The sequence below is a fragment of the Bos taurus genome, chromosome 5 (genome assembly GCF_002263795.3).
Source record: "Bos taurus isolate L1 Dominette 01449 registration number 42190680 breed Hereford chromosome 5, ARS-UCD2.0, whole genome shotgun sequence".
NCBI lineage: Eukaryota > Metazoa > Chordata > Mammalia > Artiodactyla > Bovidae > Bos > Bos taurus.
The window spans coordinates 90852745-90863678 of record NC_037332.1 but is presented as its reverse complement, the minus strand read 5'-3'; the positions used below and the strand labels follow the sequence as shown (position 1 = coordinate 90863678).

Genomic DNA, 10934 nt, shown 5'->3' with positions numbered 1-10934 from the left:
GGACTTCAAAAACGTACACGGTTTCAAAGGCTCTGTACAGTTAGCTAATATTATAATTTATAGGAGATATAAGAAAGTAGAAATTCAGGTTGGTAAATAACTGAATTTTTAAAAAAGTAAGAGAAAAAGACAAGTTTGTATTTTACAAAATGTTAAAAGATTTAAGTGGTCCAGGAAGAGGCAAACTTGTTGTGTCGAGTCTGAATTCACTCTTATTTGTAGGTCCGTGGCAACTTGTCAAACCGTTGCTATCTGGCACACAAAACACAAACAGGAAAAACCTTCCGTGTGCTTGAATAAAAACGGCCTTCCTTTTTAAGGCTATATATATATATATATATATATATATATACATATATATATATATACATATACACACACACACACACACACACATACACACACATATGTATATATATTTTTCTTTTTTGGGGAAAAATCTTAGATACCCAATAGCTCTTATAAAACAAAGCTCAGATGCTGTGTTTCTGTTGTTTTAGAGAGAGAGCAACCAGGGGTGTTCAGATTACGCTCTCTTTGAATCGCGCTTGGGGCTGGGAAGCCTTAGGCAAAGCCCGGGGGGCAGGACGCCTTTTTTTTTTTTCCCCAATCGATCCCGGAACCTTCGCTCGGGCGGCGGGGGCGGTGGGGAGGCGCGGGAGGGAGGGGTCTGGCCGCGGGGCGCGGCGCCGCTCGCCCATCCCCCGAGCGCGCGGCGGGGCGGCCGGCCGGCGGCCGCGGAGGATGCGGAGGGGCGGCGGCGCGGGCCCGACCCAGCCCGGGCGGCGGGGCGGGCGCCGCCCGAGGGGGTAGGGCGCGCGCGGGGGCGCGCCGGGCCGGGGAGGCGCGCTCCGGCCGCGCTCGCTCTGCTCGTTCGCTGGCTCGCTCCCTCCTCCCTCGGCAGCCGCGGCGGCAGCAGGACAAGGCGGCGGCGGCGGCTGGGGATCAGACATGGCGGCGGATCTGAACCTGGAGTGGATCTGCTCCCTGCCCCGCTCGTGGACTTACGGGATCACCAGGGGCGGCCGCGTCTTCTTCATCAAGTAAAGGACCGGGGCCGGCGCGGGGGGCCCGGAGGGGGGCGGGAGGCTGGCCACCGCGGGACAGCGCGGCGAGTCGGTGCCGCTCCGGCCCCCTCGGCTCCCCACGGCGCCCCCACTCACGCCCCGTCTCGGCTTCTCTCCCCACCCCTGCAGCGAGGAGGCGAAGAGCACCACCTGGCTGCACCCCGTCACCGGCGAGGCCGTGGTCACCGGGCACCGGCGGCAGAGCACAGGTAACGCCGAGCCCGGCCGGGCCCGAGAGGAGTTGGGCTCCGCCGGGAGGAGGCGGCAGAGCCCGGGTCGCCCGCTTCCCTGCCTCGCTACCTGCCCCGAGCCGCCGTCTCCCGGGAGGCGGCGAGGTGGGGCGGAGGCCGGCGGGGGCGGCCGCAGGTAGAGGGAACCGGGGAGGGGGGTGCCCGCCGGGGGACTTCCCTCGAGTCTCCGGACGCCCCTATCCTCCGCCTCGGATCGCCGCCAGCCCGTGGCGCCCTCTGTCCCATCCCAAACTGCTCACCTTCCGCCCCCCACCCTCGTAGGGTGGCCCACTCCCCTCTCCCGGGAAAGCTGGGACCCTGAGTTGCTCCCCCCGCGGCCACTCCTGAGTCCTCCTGCCGCCCCCCGGCCCCCTTGCCACCTTTTAGGAAGTCCTTTCCCTCTCCCATCGTGCAGCCCCGGGATCCTGCCTCCGGTCCGCCCGGAGAACGTATCCACAACCTCCCGGGCGGCTTCCTCCTCTGAGGTGGGACTTGAGGGTAAGGTGGCTGATGGAGGAGGTGAGGAGTTCGGGGGTTCTCCGATCGTTCCCCGCGCCGGAGAGGCTGGGGAAATCTGGGCTCTTTCCCTTATGCAGCCGGGGCCGGAGGAGGCATTTGCAGCTGCAGTTGCCCGCCAGCCCGATTCAAAGTCCCCGGCGGCAGCACCGAGGTCGCACACGCTGCCTGGAGCCGGTGGGCGTGCTGGGGGTGGGGGTAGGGGCGTCCCGCGTGCGGGCCTGGGTCCCCGATTGGAGAGGGTCGCCGGGGAACCAGCTCGGTGCCTTGGGTAGCTGGTTTGAAGGCTGCCTGTGAGCTGAGCTGGAGAAGAGCAGATTGGAGCTTCAGTGCTGCTCTGGCTTTCTTTTGTCAGTCTTTGTGTACATTCTTGAAACTTGTTTGCCTTTGAAACGTAACATGTGTTCTCTTCCTGGCCTGCTTCTGTTACTGGTGATTGGAAAGGCTTGAGAACAGTTTGGGTGGAAGGTGAGGCCGGCTTCAGAAAAGCTCTGTAGAGCTAGTCTTCCGGGATATTTCCTCTATAACTCCGAGGTTCTCTCTTAAAGTTGCCAGGTTATTGAACAAGCCTGTCTCCAGTATTACATGCTGGAGTTCAGCACAGTGACTAATATCCCCAAATTTGCAAAAAGGTGGAGGAGGAAAGAGAAAGCTGGTGTAGCAAGCATGATGAGGTTCCATTTTTAAGGCATTTCTGACTAATTCATCGTCATATTTCTTAACTCCTCAGTGTCCTCTTTGACTGAAATGTACATTTTGGTGTTTGTCATACATACAGTCAACTTCAATGGCCTCTTTGCCTTATGGATAGTAACAGGTTTGTGTCACAAGAGACAATGTGATGTTTAGGTTATGTAGCCTCATCGTGTCGTGGAATAGGTCCGTGATTATTTTGGCTATGTGAAATACATATTTTTATCGTATTAACTCTCCAGGTTTGATAACATTCACACGTCAGAAAAATTTTATTCTGTGATTTTAGGTTAATTTGATTTTTGAGAGATCTTGATTTTTTTTTTTTTTTTTCTGGTTTGGTTTATTTTGCTTTGATTTTGCACACACATCAGTGGTTTTTTATTTCAGAGCGGTATCATGATTAAATCCAAGCCACTGGTCGTTTGTAAGTAATTGGCAAGCACAGAATGTTACCATCATTCACCAGCATTCTTGCCAGGTTTATGACTTGAAACTTCACATCTCTGCAAGCCAGGTCTGTAGAAACACACATGTATAAAGCATGTGATGTCAGATTTCATTCCCCTTAATTAAATACTTAGGAAGTTCTCTCTCATCAGTGACACTTCCCGGATGGATTCACTTATGTAGCTGAAAGGTGTGGTCTTAAATAGACTCAACATCCTTAGGAAGAAGTGGGTGTTACCTTTTATGCAGTCTTTTTCTTTGATTTTGGGAGGTATTTTGGCCTGCTGTTCATGGCTATTTACTTGGGATTAGAAGCCATCCCTTGGCTTCTTTTCCTCTCCACTCTCATCAAAGTGTATAATTCTGTCAGATAATCTCTAATGTGGTTGATAGTTTTCTGGTGGCATTACATATGAATTGCCATTCCCCCAAAATGATGTTGTATCTACTATGAATTTTACTACCAGTCTAATGCTTTTTTGGGGGGTGGGATTAGAAACTTAATAAATGAAAATCATTGATCGTGAAAAGAAATAATTAAAAATGGTTTGAAACTTACTATGCTGTTCTGTTGAAGTAATACTGATTGTGAAATACATGTTTTTTAGATTTGCCCACTGGCTGGGAAGAAGCATATACTTTTGAAGGTGCAAGATACTATATAAAGTGAGTCTTTTTAATTATGATTTTTTTTCCCTTGGTAATTCAGATGTTGTGATTAACCTTTGGTTGTATGTCGAGGTACAATCATGATTTCTTAAGGTTTATCGTATTTTATTTATTTTATGCATTATGAGTGTTGGAATTTGAGGTAAAAGACAACACTCAATTTTCTTATGTTATTTGCCTGGGTATTCATTGATTTAGCAGTTAGATCATTTATGGCCACCGTTACATTTTTGGGGCTTCTGTATATATTCTTGAGTGATTGTAGTAGTTTGTCTTTAGCATGTTACCTTTTTTCTTTTAAAGTGAATTCTGTTCATGTGTATTTTGACCAGAGCTATTAATAAGTAGTGAAAGTGATGTAAAGCTAGGTTACAGTTTGATGGATAGTGACAGGGCTGAAAGTAAAAACAAATAAATACGGAATATTTCACAAACATCTGTGGGAGCATTGTTTGTAATTTGCTTCAGTTTATGTAAATAGAGCTAAGTTTCAAAGTTTCATATCTAAATGTTTTACTGGCATTTGTGTTTGAATAAAAGGCTTTCAGTAGCACTTAAGGACAATTGACCAGTCCTAATCTTTAAATTAATTTTGTAGAATATTGAAATAATTTCTCTTAACTGTTAACTTGACAGTGCTTGGAGATGGATACACCAGTTTGAGGTCAAACATTATGTAGGAAGATTTTTTTTTTTTTATCCCTCAAGAGAACATAAAGGTGGTTTTATCTTCATTTTAAATTAGAAACTGTTTACTTAAGAGCTTGTTTTAAAATTTTTTGTTTCATTTTACGGAACTGAGGCTTGAAGGAGAATGCTTAACTATGAGATTTGGTTGAGATGTCATTGGCTTATTAATAATAACAGATGCCTAGCTTAAGGTACCTCTTCTTCATCCAGCCCAATAAGGCACTTTACTGAGTGCCATTTTAAAGATGATGCCATACCTCATGAAATTATAATTATCTACATGGCTTAAACATTTTTTTAGAATGATTTTTTATAAAATATTACGGGAAACATACAGATACTAGCTGTGCTTGCTTGTTTTGGATGTAGAAATGGAGAAAGCAGAATGAAGATACAGGAATGGAGTACGGTTTCATGATGTGGTCCTTCCCTGGATATGTTTGATTTGCATCTTTTATTTGGAGATTGTGCTGTGCATCATTAGATGGCCTAAAAAACAAAGGCATGAGGAAAGTGCAGAGTCACCAGCTGTTTTCTTTAGAGTTCTTTTTCATCCTGAATTAAAGTGAGTTTGTATTGTCATGAAAGGGATTCTTTTTTTTTTTTCGGACAAAGTATTGATATTTCCGAAGACAGCTTTTTTTGGATGGAGTTCGTTTATTTGTATCCAGTATAATCTTAACTGCTGTACATTAAGCCTTGCTGATCTTATAGAATAGGAGTTACACTGTAGTTCTCAATATTATTTAAATTTTGGTGAATGTGTACATCCTTAGATGAATGTTTATTTGGCAGTGCAAAATGTTACTCTGTGCAGGCCGAATATGTATGTTTTAATTTAGAACTAAGCTGTTAGAAAAGACCGAGTTTTCTTTTGTTTCACTAGCCCTTTTGATTCGAGTTTCTTTTATGTTGACATAAACAAATTAGAATCTTATTTGTGTCATGCCTAAGTTTCTCAGGCACGTAAGGACTGCATTCAGAAAGCTGTAATAATTTGACTTTAATTCTACGTGCATTTTTAAGCTAGCGGGTTTTCATCATGTGGTATTGGGAGACAGCCAATCGTTGTGTCCAAAGGTAGCAATAAAGAATTTACTTTATGAAGGTACTTTGTTCTAAAGTTGAGCACGTTTTAGAAATATGCATTCATTAAACCTCTAAACTTCTTTTAAGTAGAAGTTTAAAACAACCATTGAGAAATACATGATTTGCTGAACATTAGGTGCTACTGTTTTTCCTTTCTGGGTTGTATCAGAAGACTAATTTCTTTTAAGGTCAGATAAATCTCTAGTGTGGGCTGTCATTTCCTCAGAACCTTTTACCTTCTTGTGTTGTTAGGAGCAACTAGGGGTGCTTGATTATTGTGTACTGGGGGCACTGCTTGTATCTGAAATTTCACAGTTTGCAGAGCACTCTCACATATGTTACCATGTCTGAATCTCGTTTTAATTGTGGTTGTTGTCAGAAGAACTCTTTTCCTTGTCACACCACATAATAAAACAGCAGAAACAGGCCTTTGGAACTTAGGAGTCTGCAAAGACAGCAAGATGAGAAACAGCCGGGATGTGAACTATATTTAGAATGTTCAGAGTAGGAGAAAGGATAGGAGTTTGCCGTAGGAAAGTGATGGCTGTTGGTGGATATATTTTTCACTGTGGGTTCTATGTTAGATGAAGAAAGGAGGTTATTGACCAGATTATAATAAAAAGAGGTGATGGAGTGAGCAGGGTGGGTTTTGTTCACATGGGACAGAGAAGATGAAAGGCAGATAAAAGACCCATTGATCATCTTGTTATTCCTAATCCTGTGTTCCTGGGAGGCTCCCAGAGCAAGAAGGGAGACCAAGACCTGGAGTTGTTTCTACTTTAGTTCCCACGTGAAGTACATTCAACTCTCCAATTCCCTTCAGAACAAATGGTGGTGGTGGTTCAAAACGGCAAATGGCCAGGAAGAATTTATCTTTGGATTGTATCGATATTTTAGTGTCAACACCCGCATTCCTGTGGGCAGTAAGAAGAGCAGAAGGAAGGCACGACTGTGGCCTTGACCCTCTAAGACAGTGGAGCTCAGTCTTCACATCTTTAAATTAGGCGGGCTGCAAAAGGCAGCTTCTCTGTTCCAGCCAACTTTCAGATTTCTTTGAATTTTATATGGTTCTGGGAATTTACAATATTCTACAGAATAATGCACTCAGAGTGCCAAAGAAGAGATAGTATGGGAAATGTGGAAAGTTACTTAGCTTTCAGATCCTGCTTAACTATTTAATCTCGGTCTTTAAGCTGTGTGCAGATAACCACAGATAAGTCTAAGTAGAGCCAAAGCTCTGGGTCTCTTTCTGTTGCCACAGTGGGAGAGTTGTATGTGTACAGTTGACAGCGTTCACTAATGTCAACAGAGGGGCGGATCACAGTTAAGAGTTGTATAGATTTGAGCTGGATAATCAGTTTACTTTATACAGTTTTTGAAATTGGTTCTTTCATGAACCAATTCATGTTTCAGGAACAATTCATGTTTCAGGAAACAGAATATAAAGAGAAGGTATTTTACTTTAAGTCACTTTGGCCAGAAAAATGTTAAAATTTGAAAATTAATTCTTTACTGTAACAATAAATATTTAGGTTTATGTTTTTAATGAAGAAAGTTTGCCTTAAGCTACCCAGCCTCTAAATTATTTTATTGTGTGTGTGTGTAAATACATATACACAGAGTCTGAATTTGATTATTGTTTCCATATTGCTTTTTAACAATTAATTCATGCTTTTTATTTTTGGGGAAGAATGCTGAAAGTTGCTGGTGATTTTTATAATTTATGAAGTATAGCTTTAAATATTCAAATAACTCAGCTCAAAGTGCAGAAGATAGTCATATATTTGAAGGTTATAAAGCTTTCTGCTTACTCCTTGAAAAGATTACTTAATGACTCTGTAATGACAGGTCATGGTAGCTTAAAATGTATGTGTCATTGACTGTTACTTTGTGCTTCAAAGCTTTAAGATGGTTAATTTAAAGTGCTAAGTAAATCTTAAAACAATGCTCTCTGAATAGTGAGCAACTTTGTTCTAATTATCTAGAGGTCATTGTCTTATGTGACAGGTTTGGGGATCAAAAAATGTCTTTGCAGGGTCATAAAGTAGTATGTAAATGTTGTGAGGTTATATTTTCATATTGCTTTTTCCCTTAATTTTAAATTTAAAGTTCTGAAAATCGAACTTAGATATGCAAATAGAGCAGTGTTTGATTTTTTTTTTTTTTGACTAATGAAGTTTCATTTCAGTATCTGCTATAGTTGGATCTAATGTATGCTTAGAATTTCAAACTAATCTGCAGTGAGGGGAATTCTAGTATGAAATAACCATTTAAAGTTGCAAGTGAGAAGAAAATCTGTTTCTTCATAGAGTATCACAACTGAAACTATGAGTGAAGACAGGGAGCATAGCTGCCGTGAGAATGTGAGAATATATTGCAGTGCATTTGATATTTAAAATTGTTTGGTATGGTTGTACTATAATATTAGAATTGGGTGTAGCAACATCATGTTTCAGGACAATTCATGGACATTGTACATCTTCTCCATATCCCTAACAGTATTTGGAATGAATAATCCTTCTGTGTATGAAACACTTTATGCTAATTCGTTAGGTACAGCATAACAATGAACTGTGGTTTCAACCTTCAACTGTGGTGTAGAGAAAAGCATGTGGAGTATTAAAGGGAGATGGTGTGGGGCCCCCGGACTCCTAGTGTGAGGCACTTCAACACAGCATTCGATGAATTTAATACTCACAGTAGCCTTTTTTTACCTTCCTCTCCCCTCCTCCCCTTGCACCCTTTTTCATGATGAAACTGAAGCTTAAAGAAGTTAAAGGCCTGTTGTAGGTCTTATAGCTTCAATATTAGTCACTATCATTCAAATTAAGGTCTCTGGGCTAAGTCGCTTCTAGACCTAAAAATACAGAGCAGTATAAACAGATCCTATGGTATGTGTCCCTCCATAAATAGGTTGCTTGGAAATAGAGATCATTTCAAAGAAACAAGTCCAGTGGATAGGTTAGTATGTGTGTGCTCACTCGCTCCGTTATGTCCAACTCTTTGCGATTCTATAGACTGTAGCGCACCAGTCTCCTCTTTGCCCATGGGATTTTCCAGGCAAGAATACTGGAGTGGGTTGCCATTTCCTTCTCCAGAGGATCTTCCTGACTCAGGGATCGAACCTGCATCTCCTATGTGGGCAGGCAGATTCCACTGAGCCACCTGGGAAACCCCCTAGGTTAGTAGGTAGGTTAGTAGGCACATGAAAGCTTGTTTAACTCCTCAAAACCTATTGATCAGTATTTTTTTTAATAGAATCTCAGAATTTGGTCATTTCTTTACATCCACTCGAGAGTGTTGGTGTTGGGCACTATTCTAGGTATTTGGTGACTCAGCTGAGGCTTTCCTGGAGCATACAGTCTTACTAGGAAACAAAAAATGAGATTTCCCTGGTGGTCCAGTGGTTAAGAACCCTTCTGTCAATGAAAGGACACATGCAGGTTCGATCTCTGGTCTGGGAAGATTTGACATGCCTTGGGGCAACTAAGCCTGTGCACCTAGAGCCTGTGCTCCCCAACAGGAGAAGCCACTGCACTGAGAAGCCCGCACACAGCAACAAGAGAGTACCTCCTACTCACCACAACTAGAGAAAGCCTGCACAGCCATGAAGACCCAGTGCAGTCGGGTTGTTTTAAAAAAAAATGGAGCAAACATGTGATTTTAAAACAGCATCCTCATAAAGGAAAAGCAGAGTGTTTTGTGACAGATTATGAAATTTTCCCATAAATGTTTCAGTGATAAAGTGTATTTAGGGGTTTCGAGGGTGGGATAACAGGACTTCAAATAGTGTGAATTTTATCATGGAATCTCATGGTCCTTTTTAGTCCCAGGAACATTGCTCAGGACCAGGCCTGCTCAGTGTCTTCTTGTAGTGCCTGCCTATAGCTTAATGCCAGCATCTGGTGAGCCCCTGGTAAGTGGTGTCTGTGCTGATACTGCTGGCCTCCAGCCTCCAGAGGAGTTAGTTGGGGTAGGACCAGAGGAGTCCCCACAGTGTAAGTGACTGCATTTAGAGAGCCCCTTTTGGATTTCTCAAGTGATTTCCCCCTTACGTGGATGGACCTCTTTCTTGGTTTGTATTTCTGATTGTCAAAGCTGGTGTAGTTTAGGAAGGAGGAAGGAAAGGGGAGTAGGGTAAGAATTGGTTGGAAGAGTCAAGGAATCAGAGGCCACCGAAACTGGTGGGATGTCAACATCCCTGTTTAGGTACCGCTATCTGTCCTACAAAGACAAGGGGTTTCTCAGCGCTTGTGGGCAAATACTCTCTCCTGGGACCTTTTCACCTTTCTATAGAGATATGTATAAGTTGGGGTTAAATGGTGAAAAGTGACATGTATAGCTATGTATGAGCAAATTGGAGTTCATATAAAAGTGATGCTGGTTGTCACTCAAATGGCATCCTAAGAAGTCAGAGAAAGAAGAAGAAACATAGGGCCAGGTTGAAGGGGAAGGGCTTGAGGAGGCAGGAGTGAGTTAGGCCTTCAGGGCATGGCTGAAATTCACATGTATACCAAATACCTAGGATAGTGCCCAGCACTAGCACTCTCGAGTGGATGGAAAGAAATGACCAAATTCCGAGATTCTATTTAAAAAATACTGGTCATTATATTTTGAGGGGTTAAATAGTGATGAATAGTGATAACTGCCCTGCTGGTAGGTGATTAGAAAAAATGCTAGGATAATGGGAAGTCAGACTAAGAATTCTGTTTGCAGCAATGTTGTGTCTGGTCTTTGAATGTAAGGCTGAGATTTTCATTTCTAGGCAAGCCACTGCAGATAGGTTGTTTTTTTTTGTTTGTTTTGTTTTTTGGGTTTTTTTTTGGTTAATAGCATAATAGCGTTAATAGCGTAAGGTGAAGGTATTAAGAGAGATTCTAATGCAGGCAGCATGGCTTAGAGAGGGGCAAAACGTGGAATGGAGGAGTCCCTTTCTGGGTCTGTGGCTATAATCTGGGAGGGAGTTAGTGCTGGAAGCAAGTTGGTAGCAGTGGGAATGGAAAGGAAGGCGGCTATTGATCAAAGTTATTAAGGAGGAGTTGACAGGCCTTGGGAGTCTTGGTGAGCTGGGAGGTTGTCAGAGAAAGAGAGGTCAAAAGTTACTTAGAGGCCTTTGTGTCTGAGTGGCTACAAGAATGATTGGGGCCCTTGACCAGAATAAGGGGGTTGGTGGTTGGGGGGAGCTCTAGGTAGAGGTGTTAATGATGGTTTGCTTTTTGAGCTGCTTACCTCAAAAAGGACATCACATTTTAGGTGGCTAAAATCTGGCCTTTCCAAAGGACTCCCAACATTATTTTCTGTTTCCCCTCATGAATAAGAAACATACCCTCTACCCCTTAAAGTGCTGTCTCAGCTGCTTTATCTCCAAATAATATATGTAGATCCAAGCCAGCACTGTCATATTCTTTCATCCAGTAACTCATTCAACAAATAGTTCGCGAGCACTGTGTGCTGAGCACTTTAGGTTTTGTGAATGAAATAGACATGGACCTTGCTCTTATGGAGCTTATAGTTAAATTAGTGGGAGAGA

General features: G+C 43.2%; 1 protein-coding gene across 9 annotated transcripts in view; it reads left to right on the top strand.

Annotated features, from left to right (window-relative positions):
- Positions 1-887: 887 nt before the first annotated feature.
- Positions 888-10934, top strand: part of PLEKHA5 (pleckstrin homology domain containing A5) — a 262176-nt gene continuing 252129 nt past the window's right edge. For 7 of the 9 annotated variants that reach the window (XM_024992612.2, XM_059887051.1, XM_024992610.2 and 4 more), the window contains exons 1-3: positions 888-1043; positions 1197-1276; positions 3565-3622. In XM_024992612.2, the coding sequence (XP_024848380.1) occupies positions 952-1043; positions 1197-1276; positions 3565-3622 (230 nt within the window). In that variant the 5' untranslated portion in view covers positions 888-951. Of the gene's footprint in view, positions 1044-1196; positions 1277-3564; positions 3623-10934 lie in introns of those variants that run through there. The other 2 variants (XM_059887049.1, XM_059887047.1) reach the window with 2 other exon arrangements.